Here is a 19,547-nt window from a genome sequence, read left to right on the forward strand (position 1 = left end):
TCAGTCATCTCTGTTGCTACTGAAAGTGAGCCACTGATCACCAGTTTGGTCTCAGTTTTTCCCCATCCAGCCTATGCTGTCCCTCTAATTGTTGCCTCCACACTACACACATTCTTTCAACACGAAGATTTTATTTGCCGTGATTATTTGTCAGGCCCCGCACTAATGGCTGGAAGATAACAGAAGGACCAAGTGTCCTTGGCCTTTATCAGGCGAGAAAGGCATGTAAACAGAGAAAACTATGTGTTAAATGTGAGGGAAAATGCATAGAGGAAGGGCACCAAAACTAAGACAGAACAGCATTTCAGGCAGAGGGAACAATGTGAGCAATGGTATGGAGGCAGGAAACAGGGGTGTGGGGGTGTGGGGGTGTGTGTGTGTGTGTGTGTGTGTAGGGAGACCAGGCTGGAGAAGAAGACAGAGCTCCATACAGTGAGGACCTTGAGGGTCATTTTAACCTCAGGGCAATGGGATGTCATTGAAAGTCTAGGGCCTTGGAAGGGATGGAGTGTGTTTTGCATGTGTGCCATTTGATCAACAAAGTTTATTGAGTGCCTCTGAAGCCATGTGTTTTCCAATACATCATCCTGGCATTTGTCTGTTCACTCAGAAAAACTTAGGACACCTCCGGTATCTGCTCACTGTACTAAACTCTTCACATATATTTCATTTAATCCTCACAAAAGTAGGTTCCCATCCATGAAATAGACAGAATTTTTATCCTCATTTTACAGATCAAGAATTCAAAGCTTAGGGGCTTCTCCAGTGACTCAGTTCAGTTCAGCTCAGTCATGTCCAGCTCTTTGCCACCCCATGGACTGCAGCACTCCAGGCTTCCCTGTCCATCATCAACTCCTAGAGCTTGCTCAAACTCATGTCCATTGAGTTGGTGATGTCATCCAACCATCTCATCCTCTATCGTCCCTTTCTCCTCCTGCCCTCAGTCTTTCCCAGCATCACGGTCTTTTCCAATGAGTCAGCTCCTCGCATCAGGTGGTCAAAGTATTGGAGTTTCAGCTTCAGCATCAGTCCTTCCAATGAATATTCAGGACTGATTTCCTTTAGGATGGACTTGTTTGATCTCTTTGCAGTCCAAGGGACTCTCAAGAGTCTTCTCCCTGGTGGCTCAGTGGTAAAGAATTTGCCTGCCAATGCAGGAGACATGGGTTTGATCCCTGATCCAAGAAGATCCTACGTGCCAAAGAGCAACTAAGCCTGTGTGCCACAACTACTGAGCCTGTCTCTAGAGCCTGGGAACCACAACTACTGAGCCCACATGTGGCAACTACTGAAGCCTTGCGCCCTAGAGCCCATGCTCTGCAACAAAAGAAGCCAGCACAATGAGAAGCCCTCACAGGGCAACTGGAGAGTAGCCCCCACCCACACAACAAGAGACAAGCCCTCATAGCAACAAAGATTCATCTCAGACAAAAAAAAAAAAAAGAATCCAAAGTTTAGACCTGTTTAGTATCACTTGACTGATGAGTCGTGGCCAGAGGATTCAAACCTCACCTGACTCCAGAGTCTGTGCTCTCTACTAAATTATGTCTTTTGGCAGCACTGTGTGACCAGGCTACTCAAAAGCCTAGGCCCTGCCTTGGAGACGTATGAATCAGTAGGAGGGTAGACAAGTCCTAAGAAGGGATACACCGTGTGTGCTAAGAGCTGGTTTCCAGAGGGCTGGAGTGACTAAGCTGTATTCTAGCAGGGTTAGATGGATGGGGGCAGAGGAGGAGTCGCAGGAATTTAGGAAGTGGGAATGTCTCACAAAGAGAACTTGTAGAACACCCTGACTTGTTAGGGGACTGTAGGCAGATGTCTGTGGTCATTTGTGTGTGATGGTGGTGGGGAGTTCAGAAAGATGCCACCAAGGAGGCAGCAGGAGCTAGAATACTGAGTGCCTTGAATACTGACCTGAGAGACTAGAAATTTTTCCTGCAAGTAGCTGGGGGCTGCTGAAGCACTGAAACAGGATCTGACATGGATTTTCATATTAATACCTTATTTTTGGAACTGTTGTGTGTGGGTGGGATGAATGGAGAGAGTAGCATGGAAACATACACACTGCCATGTGTGAAACAGATAGCCAGTGGGAATTTGCTGTGTGACTCAGGGAGCTCAAACAGGGCTCTGTGACAACCTAGAAGCAGTGGGAAGGGGTCAGTGTTAGGAGGGAGGTTCAAGAGGGAGGGGACATATATATACCTATGGCTGATTCATGTTGATGTATGTCAGAGACCAACACAACACTGAAAGCAATTATCCTTCAATTAAAAATAAATTAAAAAAAAAAAAAGGAGAACTAGTATGTGAAGAATGGTGACAGGGCAAGAGAGACATGGAGACAGACCCACTGGGTCAGAGATTGTCACAGAAATCCAGGTTGGAGTCGATGGAGCCGGAACCAGGTCAGTGGTTTATATGGATGGTAGAAGCAGATTCAAGAGATAGTAGAGATAGAGGGTCAGGACTTGGAGGGAATGGCTTCATTATTCATTGATAAATATCCATTCAATAATATCTGTTGAGAGGTTACCATGTCTCGGGCACTGTTCTAAACACAGGGCACAAAGCCATAACGTGACAAGGGTGATCTCTGCCCTCTTGAAGCCGGAAGAGAGTGATGATAGGCAAATAAACAAATGACCATGATAACAACACAATGTGGAACGTTTTCTAAGGGAAATAAACAGGTAATAAAATAGTAATTTTAGATATGGTGTGAGTGGTGGTGGGGGAAATCTTTCCACAGAGTGGAAATTTCAGCTGAGACATGAAAGATGAGAAAGAGAAAGTCCCAAAAACAGGCAAAGGGGAGAGGGGGGTGGTATTTCATACAAAAGAAACAGCAAACGCAAAGACTCTGGCATGGGGTCGTCAAGGAACACAAAGGGGACAAGTGTGACAGAAGCACAGTGAGTAAAGAAGAAGGTGGTAGGACTTCCCTGGTAGTCCAGTGGTTGAGAATCTGCCTGCCAAAGCAGGGGACAGGGGTTCGATCCCTGGTCTGGAAAGATCGCATATGCCAAGGAACAACTAAGCCCATGCACTACAGCTACTGAGCCTGTTCTCTACAGCCTGCGAGCCACGACTACTGAGTCCACTCACCCAACCAACTGAAGCCTGTGTGCCTAGAGCCCTTGCTACACAAGATAAGCCCTGCCATGAGAAGCCCATCCACTGCAACTAGAGAGTAGCTCCTGCTCGTGGCAACGAGAGAAAAGCCTGTGAGCAGCAATGAAGACCCAGTACAGTCAATAAATTAAATCAATAAATCTTTAAATAGAAGAAGAAAGTGGAAGATTTGAGGTCACAGTAGAAGAAAGGGAGAGAGTTGGCCTCAGGCTATGGTAAGGAGGACTAGCCTAGGAAGCCTTTAACTGGAGCAGTAGCAACATCTGATTTACGTGTTTGAAAAGAGCCCACCTGCTGCTGTTTGGAGAAAGGATTGTAGGGGGGACAGAGCAGAATCCAGGAATCCAGAGAGATTATGAGTCAACTGCTCTAATCCAGGGAGCTTCCCAGGTGGTACTGGTGGTAACGACTCGGGTTTGACCCCTGGGTTGGGAAGATCCCCTGGAGGAGGGCATGGCAACCCACTCCAGTATCCTTGCCTGGAGAATCCCATGGACAGAGGAGCCTGGTGAGCTGCAGTCCATGAGGTTGCAGCATCAGACACAACTGAAGCAACTGAAGCGATTAGCACGCATGCATCCTGTAATCCAGGGGAGATCTGACAGGCTGCTAACTCTAGGTTGTGGTGTGGGGATGGAGGGAAATGAATAGATTCAAAGTACATTTTGATAACCTATAATAGAAAAAAATCTGAAAAAGGATATCATACATATATCACTTTGCTATGCTTGAAACAACATTTTAAATCAACTATACTTCAAATTTTTCTTTATTCATTCAACTAATGAAGGACATTTAGGTTGCTTCTATGTCTCAGCTATTGTAAAAAGTGCTGCTATGAACATTGGGGTGTATATATCTTCCGGGGATTTGTTGTTGTTTCATGTATCTTTTTGAATCAGAGTTTTCTCCTGATATATGCCCAGGAGTGGGATTGTTTGGATCACACTGTAACTCTATTTTTAGTGTTTTTTTATTTTTTAAAATACATTTCAGTGATACTTTTAAAAAATTTTTATTTATTTATCTTATTTCTGGCTGCACTGAGTCTTCATTGCTGTGCTTGGGCTTTCTCTACTTGCACTGATCAAGGGCTGGGCTACTCTCTTGTTGCAGTGTATGGGCTTCTCATTGAGGTGGCCTCTCTTTTTGCAGGGCATGCGCTCTAGAGCATGTGGGCTTCAGTAACTGTGGCTTATGGGCTGTAGAGCACAGGCTCAGTAGTTGCGGTTCATGGGCCCAGCTGCCCCACAGCATGTGGGATCCTGCAGACCAGGGATGGGACTTGTGTCCCCTATGTTGCACAGCAGATTCCTAACCACTGTATAGAGAACCTCCGTACAGCTTCCATTTTCCATAGTGACTTTGATAAGGACAGAGTAAAAGGATAAAGTAGGTGATTAATTAGTTAATTCCACCAGGGGATTGTAGGTAGAAAAAATATAGGAGACCCCTGGAAGTTAATGATTACTAAAGAGAGCAGGTTTGCTTAGCCGCAAACCAAGCAGCCTTGCTTAGCAACAAAATTATGCAACAAAAGCACGAGACATGCCCCAAATAATAAAACAATGGTGGCATGAGACACATGCTGCCCAGTGAACTCAGTAAGTTAATGATCCCTAGGACATGTTCTCTGGACATGTAAAGCATGACCATGTAGGGACAAGAAAATTCCCCTGCCCACCCTAGAGGAGAAGCTAATGATGGAATCATGACATCTACTCAAGAGTGACAAAGAAGTTCTTCTCCTCCCTACTTTTCCTTTGCTTGTAAAACTGTAGGCCAGTAAGTTCTCAGCAGCATGCCCTCGTCCGCCTGCTTGTAAGCCTGACAAGCATCCTATTGTAATAAATCACTTCTTATCTATCACTCTGCCTCTCAATGAAATCTTTTCTGCACTGAGACATAAAGGGCTATGGTACTGGCAGCTCTTTGGAGCCCACCCCCCCACACACAAACGACCCCAAACAGTTTCAGCTGTAACAATTTACATTCCCCCCAACTGTGTACATTCTCCACACCCTGTCCAGCATTTGTTGTTTGTGGATTTTTTAATGATGGCCATTCTGACTGGTTCGATACCTCATTGTAGTTTTGATTTGTATTTATCTGATAATTAGTGATGTTGAACATCTTTTCATATACCAATTGGCCAGCTGTATGTCATCTTTGGAGAAACGTGTATTTAGATCTTCCTCCCAGTTTTTGATAGGGTTGTTTCGGGGTTTTTGTCATTAAGTTGTAAGAGCTGTTTGTATATTTGGAAAGTTAGCCTTTGTCAGTAGCATCATTTGCAAATATTTTCTCCAGTACGTAGATTTCATTTCCATTTTGTTTATATCAACTATACCTCAATTTTAAAAAACAAAACAAACATTTTGGAGGTGGAAACAATATTTTTCAATGGTTAGCTGGATGTTGTAGGTGAAGAAGGGATCAAGAATATGGTGTGGTTTTCAACTCGAGCTAAAAATGGAGGTGCCATTTATAGAGATGAAGACAAGAGAAAAACAAGTTTATATGGTATTGGAAAATGAAAGCTGCTCAGTCGTGTCCAACTCTTTGTGACCCCATGGACTATACAGTCCATGGAATCTCCAGGCCAGAATACTGGAGTGAGTAGCCTTTCCCTTCTCCAGGGGATCTTCCCAACCCAGGCATAGAACCCAGGTCTCCCGCATTGCAGGGGAATTCTTTACCCGCTGAGGATCACGGAGGAGGAGATTAAAATCTGTTTTGGAGAGAGTGAGTTTAACATGCCATTTAGGCATCTGTGTGGAGATAGCATCAGGAGGACAAATGAATATGGTCTGGAGATCAGAGGAGAAGGGCAGGCGGGGGTCATAATATTGAGAATCAACATGTAGCTGATAATCCGTGGGATTGGATAAAACGGGAGGGAAAAAAAAAAGTTCTCCTACATTGAGAGGGCTGGCTGAGGAAAAGGGATCAGCAAAGGAGAATGACATGAAGCCGCCAGTATGTAGGAAAAATGAGGGAATGTGTGTTGTAGAACTTGAGAGTATTTTAATAAGGGAGAATCAGAATCACCTGTACCGGAGGGTCAATAAAATGAGTGTCAGCTTTCCCAAAGCAGCAGCAGTGCGAGCTGAATTCGTGCTCCGTAAGCTGGAAGACCACGAAACACCCTTTCAAGCTCCTCTGCAAGACTGCGTAAGCCTAGGACTGTAAAGGTGGAGAGAGCACGGCGAGAAAGGATCATAAAGGGGAAGGGCTGGCTCTTCTATATACCAAAAGAGAAAACGCCTAACAGTGCAATTAGTAAACTATCCCGTTCTGTGTTGATGTCGTCATTATTTGTGAGTCGGAGCCTGGACTGAGACCGCCAAGTGGGAGAAAGCAGATAAGATGAACAGAGAGAGTTCTGGAGAAGGAAATGTCATAATGAAGAAAATCCATCCCTCCAGACAGCTTGCGTTAAAACCAGGCTTTGGGTTAGGCGAGGAGACCAGGGAGCAATGTTGCGCTTCTCTTGGAACTGACCCCGCGGCGGCAGCAGTGAGCAGAAGACCTGCGGATGCAAAAGCTGCACAAAGCCATAGGGAGGAAGTCGGGTCACAGATGTGAGCAATTCCTCTGCCTCCGCCTCCCTCCTTCATCAGCCAATCAAGATCCAGCTGAAGACCCGTGGCGCTGGGGCGGGGAGGAGGGCGGAGCCTGAGGACCGTTAATCCGTCGCCAAGCGGTGTCCAGCTTTCCTCTGTCCAAGGACTCACTGTTAACCTGGTGGGCAGACAACCACTTTGGGAAAAGCTCTTGCAGTTTCATATAAAACTAAATATAAACTCCAAGACTCAGCAATTTTTCACCTAGGTATTTTTCCAACAGAAAATAAAGCATAAATAGCACAAAATCCAGATATCCATCAACAGGAAAATGGATAAACTGTAGTATATCCATAAAATGCAACACAACTCAGCATTAAAAAGGATCAAACTACTGATACAGTCAGCAACATGGATAAATCTCAAAATCATGATGAGTGAAAGACGCCAATACACACAAGAATACATATTGTATAATCTGTGCATTTCACTATATGTAAAGTTTACATTAAAAAGGTAAGCATAAACTCTAGCTAATTCTATGCATGTTGAAGTGTTTAGATGTGAAATATACTGTTGTCTGCAACTTTGAACTGCATCACAAAAGATGGATTGATGAATGTGGGGATGGATAGATGTGTTAAATACTTCCCTGATGGCTCAGCCAGTAAGGAATCTGCCTGCAATGCGAGAGACCTTGGTTCTATCCCTGGATTGCAAAGATCCCCTGGAAAAGGGAATGGCAACCCACTCCAGTATTCTTACCTGGAGAATTCCATGGACAGAGGAGCCTGGCAACCTATAGTCCATGGGGTTGCAAAGAGTCAGGCACGACTGAGCGACTAACACACAAAACAAATACAGCAAAATATTAATTGTAGAATCTTGATGGTAGGTATATGGTGTTCACTGGAAAAGGCTTTCAATCTTTCTGTACATGTTGGAATATATTTTCAGAATAAAATATTTGGGGTGTCAGGGGCTGAGAACAGAGGAATGGGAGTTATTGTCTCAGTTCAGTTCAGTTGCTCAGTCCTGTCCAACTCTTGGCGACCCCAAGAACTGCAACACGCCAGGCCTCCCTGTCCATCACCAACTCCCGGAGTCCACCCAAACCCATGTCCATTGAGTCGGTGATGCCATCCACAATCTTATCTTCTGTCATCCCCTTCTCCTCTTGCCCTCAATCTTTTCCAGCATTGGGGTCTTTTCAAATGAATCAGCTCTTTGCATCAGGTGGCCAAAGTACTGGAGTTTCAGCTTCAACATCAGTCCTTCCATGAACACCCAGGACTGATCTCCTTTAGGATGGACTGGTTGGATCTCCTTGCAGTCCAAGAGACTCTCAAGAGTCTTCTCCAACACCACACTTCAAAACCATCAATTCTTTGGCGCTCAGCTTTCTTTATAGTGCAGCTCTCACATCCATACATGACTACGGGAAAAACCATAGCCTTGACCAGACGGACCTTTGTTGACAAAGTAATGTCTCTGCTTTTCAATATGCTATCTAGGTTGGTCATAACTTTCCTTCCAAGGAGTAAGCGTCTTTTAATTTCATGGCTGCAGTCACCATCTGCAGTGATTTTGGAGCCCAGAAAAATAAAGTCAGCCGCTGTTTCCACTGTTTCCCCGTCTATTTGCCATGAAGTGATGGGACCAGATGCCATGATCTTCGTTTTCTGAATGTTGAGCTTTAAGCCAACTTTTTCACTCTCCACTTTCACTTTCATCAAGAGGCTGTTTAGTTCTTCTTCACTTTCTGCCATAAGGGTGGTGTCATCTGCATATCTGAGGTTATTGATATTTCTCCCGGCAATCTTGATTCCAGCTTGTGCTTCATCCAGCCCAGCATTTCTCATGATGTACTCTGCATGTAAGTTAAATAAACAGGGTGACAATATACAGCCTTGACGAACTCCTTTTCCTATTTGGAACCAGTCTGTTGTTCCATGTCCAGCTCTAACTGTTGCTCCTGACCTGCATACAGGTTTCTCAAGAGGCAGATCAGGTGGTCTGGTATTCCCATCTCTTTCAGAATTTTCCACAGTTTATTGTGATCCACACAGTCAAAGGTTTTGACATAGTAAATAAAGCAGAAATAGATGTTTTTCTGGAACTCTCTTGCTTTTTCAATGATCCAGCGGATGTTGGCAATTTGATCTCTGGTTCCTCTGCCTTTTCTAAATCCAGCTTGAACATCTGGAAGTTCACGGTTCATGTATTGCTGAAGCCTGACTTGGAGAATTTTAAGCATCACTTTACTAGCGTGTGAGATGAGTGCAATTGTGCAGTAGTTTGAGCATTCTTTGGCATTGCCTTTCTTTGGGATTGGAATGAAAACTGACCTTTTCCAGTCCTGTGGCCACTGCTGAGTTTTCTAAATTTGCTGGCATATTGAGTGCAGCACTTTCACAGCATCATCTTTCAGGATTTGAAATAGCTCCACTGGAATTCCATCACCTCCACTAGCTTTGTTCGTAGTGATGCTTTCTAAGGCCCATTTGACTTCACATTCCAGGATATCTGGTCTAATGCGTACAAAGTTTCTGTTTCAGAATAATGAAACTTTTCTGGAAATAGTGGTGATGGTTATACAATATCTGAATGCAGTTAATGGTAATGAATTGTATACTGAAAAATAGTATGGTGCGTTTTATAGTATGTATATTTTACAATTAAAAAAAAAATTTGAGGGAATTCCCTTGCAGTCCAGTGGTTATGACTTGGGGCTTTCACTGCAAGAGGCTGTATTAGATCCCTGGTTGGTGAACTAAAATCCCGCAAGCTGCATGGTGAGTCCAGAAGAAAAAAATACTGGGGGAAAATTCGTATGGAAGTCTCCATGCTTTCTCTAGAACCAGTCTGGGATACTACACAGAGAGAAGGGAGAAAGGAGCAGGCTGTGTGAGTGTGCTGGGCCTACTTTGAGCACAGGGTAGTGGGCAGAGAGAACATAGGCTTTGGAAATAGACACAGACTTACATTCATAATCCCAGCTTTCATTTTCTAGCTCGTGATTGTATTTGTTTCTTATTGTTATAGCTACTGTAACAAATTACCACAAATTTGGTGGCTTAAAACAAGACAAACTTATTATCTTGCAGTTCTGGAGGCCTAAAATGTGTCTCATTGGACTAAAATCAAGAGCTGTGTTCCTTCTGGTGAATTTAGAGGGGAACCCACTTCCTCTAGCCTTTTCTAGCTTCAAGAAACCTGTATCCCATATGGCTTGGTTCATGGCCCTTTCTTCCATTTTCTAGGCTAGCAGTAACATCTTCAAATCAGCCTCTCTCTCTCTTTCACACACACACAAAGACACACATGTCCACTTATTCATCACATCTCCTCTGACTCTCTAGCCTCCCTTATAAGAATCCTAATTGAGCCTACCCAGACAACCCAGGGTAGTCTCCCTATGTCAAGATCCTTAATTTATCACATCTGCAAAGTCCCTTTTGCTATGTAAAGTAACATACAAAAGGAATCTGGGGATTAGGATGTAGACATATTTGAGGGGGTATCATTATTCTGCTTACAACAGTGATATTAATTTTTTTTCTGTGCCACTAGTAGTCATGTGTCAAAACAACATTTAAGAGGAAAAATATTTTTCATTTTTATTTTTTCCTAACAGTTTTATTGAGATACAATTCACATACCATACAATTTAAAGCAAATAATTTTATGGTTTTTAGTATAGTCATAGTTATGCAATCATCACATTTTCATCTTTCTCCATTTTTAAATATAAGGAAACAAAGGCTTGAGACATTAAGGAAACTTGCTTAGAGACATTAAGGAAACATCAAACCTGCAGGTCTGGCATAACAAATTGCCTTTCAGGAGCTGAGATTCCAGTTCAGGCCTGGACTCCCTTCACCAGGTTAGACCAGCCTCTGTCTCTCTTTCTCTCTCTCTCTCTCTCTGGGAGCAGCGTGGTGTAGTAGTTAAACTAACAGGCTTAGACTTGGCTTACAGGGTTTGTTTTGCTATCTATAAGCTATGTGACATCTGGTAAAACTTTCTGGAGCCTTGGTTTCCTTATTTGAAAAATGTGGGCAATTCAATAAATGAGCGAGCTGACTCACCTGTAAGATGCCTTCTAGCTAGTCATTCCAAGATTTGATGAGGGAAAAGAAAATTAAAAACAAATTCCCTATGTATTCAGTGCAATGAGAGGGATACGCATTCCCTGAAGACAGAGGCTCGCTCACTTCCCTCGTACTCTCTGAGCACTTGGTCACAGGTCTCAGTTCTTCACTGATGTGTCTCAGACGGATGGGAAAGACAAATGAATAAAATGACACAAAGACCGATAAGCGTGGAAGGAACTGGGGGTGGGGGCAGCGGGAGCAGCAGGTCTCGGTCAGGGGGCGAGGGCTGGGGGGCGGTCTGCCCAGAAATGGACAAAGGTCCCGTGAGTGTAAACAGAGATGGGAGGAATCAGAGGCAGCTCTTACCCAAGGCCAAGTTCAGCCGCTGTGTGAGGGCTAGAGGGGAGGAAGTCTGTGTTGGAGGCAAGGTCTTGAAAATAAATCTTCAGAGACGAGATTGGTGACACTAATCCACGCGCGGCCCAGCTGCAGTCTCCGTCCCCTCCCACCACATCCACTCTTCCGCGCGACTTGGTATGCTCCGCCACCACAATAAGCCTCCTTCCTCTGGCGTGCTATTGGTACAGCCCAAGCTCTGAGGGTAGAAAGGCACAGAAAGACACGCCCCTTGTCACGTCCGCTTTCTCTGATTGGCTAGAAAATTTAAAGATCCTGCAGGTGATAGGATGATTCTCTACTCCCAGAATTTGAAAGTCTCCAGTGTGCTACTTTTGCCTGCAGGCCGACTTCTCTCAACTGGTTCGTCCGAGTGCTGGCACAAGTGAGTGTCCACCTGATCCCAGACGTGGGAGGCAGAATGTTCTTCTTCAAGGGGTCTCTGCCGGGAGGGTGCATACGAATGAATCAGACGGCGCGTGGACTGGTTCCCAGAAGCCAGGGTCCCTCCGCTATTTCCGAAGCCAAATAATTTCACTTCCACCCCACCTTAGAGATGAGAAGCACCAGAGCTTCCGAATCACACGATCCCTGACTCCTACCAGCCGTTGTGGTCTCTTTCAGCCTGTTTTCCACTTCTGTACATGGGAAATAGTGACACTAGCTTGGCTGCATATAAACCAGTGAACGTAGCTGGGAGAGGGAAGGCGCTGATAACATGTCAGTCCTGCTTACCTCCACAAGTGAGTCTCCTGCTTCCTTGCGGAGAGGACTCAAGATTCCCGTGCCCGCCCTGGGTCTCTTAGAAGCAAGCTTCTTTTCTGTTCAGGGGCTCCCTTCTTCTGTGGCTCTTGTCGGACAGCAGAGGTTCCCAATCCTTGGTGCGCTTGACGTTGCCCATCCGCAGCTCTGCAAATTATTGTGTGGGAGAGAAATGTCTAGGAGAATTTCCTGTTTGCCCCCAGGGTGCTTTTACAGTCTCCATGACCTCTTTGTGTTACCAGTGACAGCCCTGGAACCCTTTGTGGCTTTGACTGGGCTCCCTGTCCAGACTTCTGTACCACCTATGATGTCCCCTGAGTCCCTGTGACGCCTGTGCTCCGGTCTTTTTGCAGACCTGCAGAGGCGGCGGCGATGCTTTCGGGCACCCAGGCAGCGGCCGCAGAATGCGAGGACGGAGAACTGCGGTGCCGTGTGGCCGTGGAGGAGCTGAGCCCCGGTGGGCAGCCGCGAAGGCGCCAGTCCCTACGCACCGCGGAGCTGAGCCTGGGTCGTAACGAGCGCCGCGAGTTGATGCTGAGGCTGCAGGCGCCCGGGCCCGCTGGGCGACCGCGCTGCTTCCCTGTGCGCGCCGCGCGCCTCTTCACCCGCTTCGCTGCAGCCGGGCGCAGCACTCTGCGGTTCCCCGCCGACAGCACTCCCCGGGCCAGCGCCGTCCAGCTGCTGCTCTCCGATTGCCCCCCGGACCGCCTGCGCCGCTTCCTGCACACGCTGCGCCTCAAGCTGGCTGCGGCCCCAGGTCCCGGGCCGGCCTCCGCCCGCACGCAGCTGCTTGGCCCGCGGCCCCGCGACTTCATCAGCATCAGCCCCGTGCAGCCCGAGGAGTTGCGGCGCGCGGCGGCCACCCGGGTCACGGATATCACGCCGGTGAAACGGCCCACGGAACCTCGGGCGGGAGCCAAGCCCCGCACCGTGAGGACAGGAAAACGGGGGTCGCCTTGGGGAGTGGGAGATGGAAGAGACTGAGGAAGCCCAAGTTTAGGGGGAAGATAGTGGTGGTATTTGAGATGGCTGCTAATTACTTCAGAGGAGATATTCATCAGGCTTCTGAGACTAACGGAAATATGGGAATTGTGCGTGTGTTTCTCATAGTGCAATCCTTGAGATTGAGAATAGGAAAAATGCGCTTAGGTCACGTTAAAAGAGAAAGCAGAGAAGGTGCTTCAGAAGAAATGTAGGAATGAGGTCCTCCTTGAGGAGGAGAGGAGGTTTTGGAGAGAATAAAGTTATCAGCTGTGTTAGGGGCAGCCCACAGGTCCAATCAGATGTGGGGGAGGTGTTGGGGGACAAAGTCTGGTGGATGTGACAGTGTTCGCAAACTGGAAAAGATGGATCACAAACCACAGGGGTTTGAGACTAAGCTGGAGAGAAGATGGAGATGGGGCAAAAAGGGGCCCTGGCTAAGCAGGGTTTGGCTTAGGAGATTTTAGGTCAAAGAGACAGATTGTGACAGGAAAAGCTGTGAGAAGGAAGGATGGGTTGGAGGACCAGGAGAGTTAGGGAACCCAGGAGAGGATGCTGAGGAGAATCTAGACCTGCAGACAGGGGACTTTAGGGGTGATACCAAAGTCAGTGGAGATCCAGCTTTGATCCCTTCCTCAGGGAGAGACCTGGACCCCTGTGGTTACTGGCAAGATCTCCAGGTGAGCCAAGGCTGCCCAAGGGCTCCAAGGAGAGAAGCCAGCAGAGACACAAAGGGCTACCAGACCAAGAAGGGAGGGGGTGATGCCGAGGAGATGTGGGGAGGTCCTGAGACAGCCCTCTTCCCTCAGGAAGTCACAAGGTGGCCCCTGCCTGTGAAGAGGCTGAGATTGCCCCCCACCAAACCAGAGCTTTCCAAGGAACAGGCTGCTGTCCTGAGGGCTGTCCTGAAAGGCCAGAGCATTTTCTTCACTGGAAGTGCAGGTAGTGGTGGGGCAGAGTGGGTGTGGGGAGAACAGGGGTGTGCTGGGATGCAGGAGAAGTGGCCCTGACTTTGCCCTCTGCCCAGGGACGGGGAAGTCTTACTTGCTGAAGCGTATCCTGGGCTCACTACCTCCCACGGGCACTGTGGCCACTGCCAGCACTGGGGTGGCAGCCTGCCACATCGGGGGTACTACCCTCCATGCCTTTGCAGGTAAGTGAGAGCTCCTGCGGTTTAAACTGGGAGCAAGCCAGGCTGGTGGGAAGGGAGGGGAGGTCAGGGTTGAGACAGTGCTGGGATCTCAGCCCAGGCTGAATAGTGTCCCTCACAGGCATTGGCTCGGGCCAGGCTCCCCTGGCCCAGTGTGTGGCCCTGGCCCAGCGGCCCGGTGTGCGGCAGGGTTGGCTGAACTGCCAGCGGCTAGTCATTGATGAGATCTCCATGGTGGAAGCGGACCTGTTTGACAAGCTGGAGGCCGTGGCTAGGTCAGTATGTGCAGTGAGGACCGGGTTCTGGTGGTCTTCTGGGTGGAACCCAACCACCCCAGCCCCTAGAGCACCCTGTGCTCCTCTCCAGAGCTGTCCGGCAGCAGAATAAGCCATTCGGAGGGATCCAGCTCATCATCTGTGGGGACTTCCTGCAGCTGCCACCTGTAACCAAGGGATCCCAGCTCCCGCAGTTCTGCTTCCAGGTACCGCTTGCCCTCCAGCCCTAACCCCCATGGGGGTCTGCTCTGCTCCCTGACTCCCCCACCTTGCTCCCACCAGGCCAAGAGCTGGAGGAGGTGTGTCCCAGTGACCCTGGAACTGACTGAGGTGTGGAGGCAGACAGACAAGACCTTCATCTCTCTGCTGCAAGCTGTGCGGCTGGGCAGGTGGGGCCTGGTGAAGAGAGAAGGGGCCACTGGATGAGGATCCAAGCATGGATCAGAGAGGAGCACAGGGACCCAGAGAAGGGGGAGAAGTGCTTCATGACCCCATACGAGACGGTCAGTCTGTGAGCATCAGCCAGCACGGGGCCTGGCACAGAGTACATTTCAGGCAGATAGAGACACTCCCATTTTATAGATGCAGAAACTAGGGTTCAAAAGAGGTGAAGTGACTTGCCCAGAGTCATGGCTAATAAGTGGCCGAGCTGGAATTTGCACTCGGGTCTGATGCTGAAACCCAAGTTCCTTCTACTCTTAGAGTCCATGGAGTCAACTGGTATGGGAGGAGAGGTTGCAGATGTGATCCTACCCTAGCAAGGACAAAAGGTTGAGATGCTACAGCTGCTCTAACACGGGAGTGGAAAGGAGGCCAAGAGGGCAGAAGAAATGAGCCAGAGCTGGGCCTTGAGACCCAAGTCAAACTGGGGATGGGTGGTGGTGAGGGGCTTTCCAGGAGGCAGGTAGGAAGGTGCGCGGCACACACCAGCAGTGTAGGGGACAAGAGGAAGGCTGAGTGGCAGAGCAGTCAGAGATGGTCCCAACTTCTGCGCCCTCCTCCCACTTGAGTTGCTGCAGCACCCAGTCTTCCCCAGGAGGAAGGCTTGAAATGGGGAAAATAGAAACATAGGCTATATATTTTTTTTCCTGTAAGGCAGCAGGCAAGGGACTAGAAAATTGTAGCCTGGAGGGTGATCTGATGATAGGGTGCCAGTATTACAGGGCATCAGCCTCAACCTCAGAGCCTCGTCTGCATCTCTAACTCTCTGTCCCGTGCTCACTCATCAGATCCAACTTCCTCAGGAGGGCAGCTAGTTCCAATCAGAGGACAGACACAGGGAAGGCTGCCTGCCCCTGATCACAGTCATGCACCATTGCTCCATGTCTGGGGTCCAAGTGAGGAAGAAACAAGTTGGCCAGCCTGGGAACCAGCAAATCTTGCCCTGGTGCCCCATCCAGTCCCCAGGCCTGGTCCATGGCCTGACACGTGCCCCACTTTCCCCGGTGTTCAGCTCAGCTCTGCCCTGATAACCTGGCCTCCACAGGTGCTCAGATGAAGTCACCCGCCAGCTCCGGGCCACAGCTGCCCACAAGGTGGAGCGAGATGGGATTGTGGCCACAAGGCTCTGCACCCACCAGGATGACGTGGCCCTTACCAATGAGAGGCAGCTGCAGGAACTACCAGGTAAGCAGAGAGCTGGAGCTAGGCCAGACCAGCTAGAAAAGGCCATCAGGCAGACATCTCCCCCCTACCCCCCACTCCAGGCAGCCTGGACCCTTGGTGTCATTTGAATATCTTGGTCCCTAGCCTTAATGGCCAAAAAGTCCCCTACGTCTGCAGATGTAATTGTGACTTTGAGAGGTGTGACCTTTTCTGGGTCAAAGTAACTCAGCCAGTAAACACTAAGAATGAGACTTGAACAGGCCTCTGACTTCAGAACCCCAGCTAGGCCTGAGGTGTCCTCACTGCCTCCCCCAGGCCCTGGGCTAATGTGTGTTTTTTTGGAAATTGAGTCACAAGTCAGTGACTTGTGGTCTGTCTGCCCGACTCTTTCCCCAGGCGAAGTACACAGCTTTGAGGCCATGGACAGTGACCCTGAGCAAGCCCGGACCCTGGATGCCCAGTGTCCTGTTAGCCAGCTCCTTCAGCTAAAGCTGGGGGCCCAGGTGAGTGGGAAGTGGGGCCTCCCAGACCCCTGCCCTTCTGTACAGGCTGCTCCATGGCCAGAGGACCCACCTGTGGCCACAATAAACTCTTTCCCTCCTGTTCCCGCCCACCTTCCTGTCTTCTATTTTCCACTGCTCCCCTCTTCTCCCACTTGGCGCTCCAAGCAGTGTTGCTTTAGACAGATCACTCTCCTTTGCTGGAGCTGGGTTTCCTCATCTCTAAATTCAGAGAAGGGGACTTCCTTGGTGGTCCAATAGTTAAGAATTTGCCTTTCAATGCAGGGGATGTAGGTTCAATTTCTGGTCGGGAAACTAAGATTGCACATGCAATGGGGCAACTAAGCCTGAGCGCTGCGACTAGAGAGCATGCAGTCGCAGCTACTGAGCCCACCTGCTCTAGAGCTCATGCTCCACACCATGCACTGCCACAAAGACCCAGCTCAGCCAAAAATATCAATAAATAAATGCAGAGCAAAATACCCATCACACACAATTGTCTTCTGTAGTGCACCCTATATTGAGTCTCTCCTTCCTTCCATGAGAGTGAGGGTAGCCAAATGGGGGCCTTTCCTTAGGTTTCAAAGGACCCCAGGGGAAATTTCAGGCACAGTGGTTGGAAGAAGGCTATTGCTCAAGACTGCGGTTCATAAACAACCTGTAATAGACATGGTCATTGTCAAAGCCCTGTCACCTTATTATTCTTTATCCCCTCCTTCTAAGGCAAACTGAGCAAATGCCATTCTCCTTTGACACAAGGGGGAAACCTAGGAAATAAAGCAGCTTGCTCAAGGGATCCCTGGACTCAGTGCCTCTCCATGACAGCCCCCAGCCTCGCAGCAACGCCTGGAGCTGAGACCAGGCGTAGGGATGTGCGGCTCTCTATGCTTCCCATTTCCCTTCCCTTGCAGGTGATGCTGGTGAAGAACTTGGCAGTGTCTCGGGGCCTGGTGAATGGTGCCCGAGGGGTGGTAGTCGGGTTTGAGGCCGAGGGGAGAGGTAAGTGGTGGGGAAGCAGTCCCACTGCTCGGGTTCGCAGCAGGGCACCAGGGTTAGCGTATGGAGGAAAAGGCTAGTGTGGAAAGGTGAAGACAGGTCTCACCTTGGAGTCCTGACGTGGGAATGAAAGGTGAGACTTCTCCGCACCTCCCTCAGGGCTGCCCCAGGTACGGTTCCTGTGTGGAGTCACTGAGGTCATCCGTGCTGACCGCTGGACGGTGCAGACGACTGGGGGCCAGCTCCTCAGCCGGCAGCAGCTGCCCTTGCAGCTGGCCTGGGCCATTTCCATTCACAAGAGCCAGGTGAGTGCAGGGGCTGGCAGCAGGGCAGGGTGGAGGGGGCAGGACAGGCCTGGGCACGTTGAAGGGTGGGGGTCTTAAAGGCCTTGGGAGTGATGGGAGGTTCCAGACCAGCTGTAGAATAAACCTTTCTTTAGTACATTTCCCATCCTGCCTCTTTCCTGGACACATATATTTCCCTTCTTTCCTCTCCTGCCATTTTCTGAGCCACTATTGGATATGTTAATTTTAACATGTTATGATCACTCTGTGAGGTATAGTTGTAAGAATCACTTCTGTTTTACAGAAGAGGAAACCAAAGTCAGAGAGGTTAAGTGACTCGTCCAGGGTCATACATGTAGTGCCAGGCAGAGCAAGGCTCGTTTCCATGCCTGTCTGACCCAGACCTGAGTTCTTTCCTTTCACCCTTATCCCTCTGCTCTTATCTTGGATCCATATTTCCTGGACACCCCCTTACTCAGACATCAGTCATCCTGTCTCTCTGGCTCAGACTCTCTGAACGGCGTGAGGAGATCAGGGGCCATAGCTGGGCTGGTGGTGGTGGGGTCAGCTTCTTGGGCACAAGTGAATACAGGCTGAGGTGGCTCCAGCCCTGTCTCTCCCTGCCCCAGGGCATGTCCCTGGATTGTGTGGAGATGTCTCTGGGCCGTGTGTTTGCCAGCGGCCAGGCCTACGTGGCCCTTTCCCGGGCCCGCAGCCTGCAGGGCCTCCGTGTGTTGGACTTTGACCCCATGGTGGTTCGCTGTGACCCCCGCGTGCTGAGCTTCTATGCTACCCTGTGGCGGGACAGGGCCCTCAGCCTGGTAAGAGGGAGTCACCCAATGGTGGGCGGAATGTGGCCGTGGGTAGCCTGGGAGCTAGGAGGAAGGGAAGGCCAAAAACACTAGGGTGGGGGTGGCAGAGCCCCTCTGGCTCCATTGGAGGCGAGGACAGGATGGAGATGCTGGCTCCCCAGCTGTGATTCTAGGGGATGGTACAAGCCCATGAGTGGGTTTCTCTGGCTCTGATATAGGAGTCCCCAGATGATGAGGAGGGAACCTCAGACCAGGAGAACGTGGACCCGAACCTTTGATCTGCGAAGAGAAGACAAAGGGTGGTCTCCCCCTCCTCTTGCTCCCTAGGGAACCAGGCCCTGGGGGATCCCAGGGGGAGGGTGGTCAGTGTCCCTTTCCTCCTTTGTCGGGGGCTCTCAGCCTCCAGCCGGCTTTCCATCCATTTGCCCTGTGCCTCAGTTTCTCCCCTTGCCCTGGCGAGCTGCCTCCAGGGTCAGGAGTTGGCACGGGGCCTGTGGTGGTATCTGGTGATATAGGACAGAGCTCTCTGCGAGCGGCCGGCCACAGGGCCACACAGAGAGGAGAGGCAGCAGGTCCTCCAAGAGGAGGAACAGGCTGTAGGGGTCCTAGCAGGGCACTCAGCACCGAAGCAGAGAAGGGAACCTGGGGGGAGTCTTCATAGCCAGATCCAGTCCTGCACAAGTCAGGACAAACACCGTCCTGAGCTTAACTTGAGAACACGCACTGCAAAAATGTGCATCTATATCTTAAGCTGCTCTTTTGGGAAAGACATTGTTTGTGGGAGCATGGATATTCTCAGACTGTATTTATTTAGGACAAGTAAACTGTGTGAAGATTTTGTTGAGTCTTCTGTTCCCTTTGAAAACCCCTAGTGAATTCCCTGGTGGTCTAGTGTTAAGACTGTGCTTCCACTACGGGGGCGTAGATTCGATTCCCGATCGGGAAACTAGGATCCTGCATGCTGACTGGCATAGCCAAAAAATAAATA

General features: G+C 49.2%; 1 protein-coding gene across 1 annotated transcript; it reads left to right on the forward strand.

The window, feature by feature from the left end:
* Nucleotides 1-11,778: 11,778 nt before the first annotated feature.
* On the forward strand, nucleotides 11,779-18,938 carry PIF1 (PIF1 5'-to-3' DNA helicase). The gene is made up of 12 exons (XM_055537652.1): nucleotides 11,779-12,886; nucleotides 13,747-13,879; nucleotides 13,965-14,090; nucleotides 14,209-14,362; nucleotides 14,454-14,568; nucleotides 14,645-14,751; nucleotides 15,849-15,988; nucleotides 16,364-16,470; nucleotides 17,379-17,466; nucleotides 17,623-17,768; nucleotides 18,377-18,568; nucleotides 18,778-18,938. The coding sequence occupies exons 1-12, from the start codon at nucleotides 12,329-12,331 to the stop codon at nucleotides 18,835-18,837; spliced, it is 1,926 nt and encodes a 641-aa protein (XP_055393627.1). The 5' UTR covers nucleotides 11,779-12,328; the 3' UTR covers nucleotides 18,838-18,938.
* Nucleotides 18,939-19,547: the final 609 nt, after the last annotated feature.

The sequence above is a fragment of the Bubalus kerabau genome, chromosome 10 (assembly GCF_029407905.1).
Source record: "Bubalus kerabau isolate K-KA32 ecotype Philippines breed swamp buffalo chromosome 10, PCC_UOA_SB_1v2, whole genome shotgun sequence".
Lineage (NCBI taxonomy): Eukaryota > Metazoa > Chordata > Mammalia > Artiodactyla > Bovidae > Bubalus > Bubalus kerabau.

Bases quoted from the DNA above. Each gene is read 5' to 3' on its own strand.
- PIF1 (XM_055537652.1), top strand. From the start codon at position 12,329: ATGCTTTCGGGCACCCAGGCAGCGGCCGCAGAATGCGAGGACGGAGAA. The intron at 15,989-16,363 runs GTAAGCAGAGAG...CTCTTTCCCCAG, and splicing joins GCAGCTGCAGGAACTACCAG to GCGAAGTACACAGCTTTGAG. The intron at 17,769-18,376 runs GTGAGTGCAGGG...TCCCTGCCCCAG, and splicing joins TTTCCATTCACAAGAGCCAG to GGCATGTCCCTGGATTGTGT.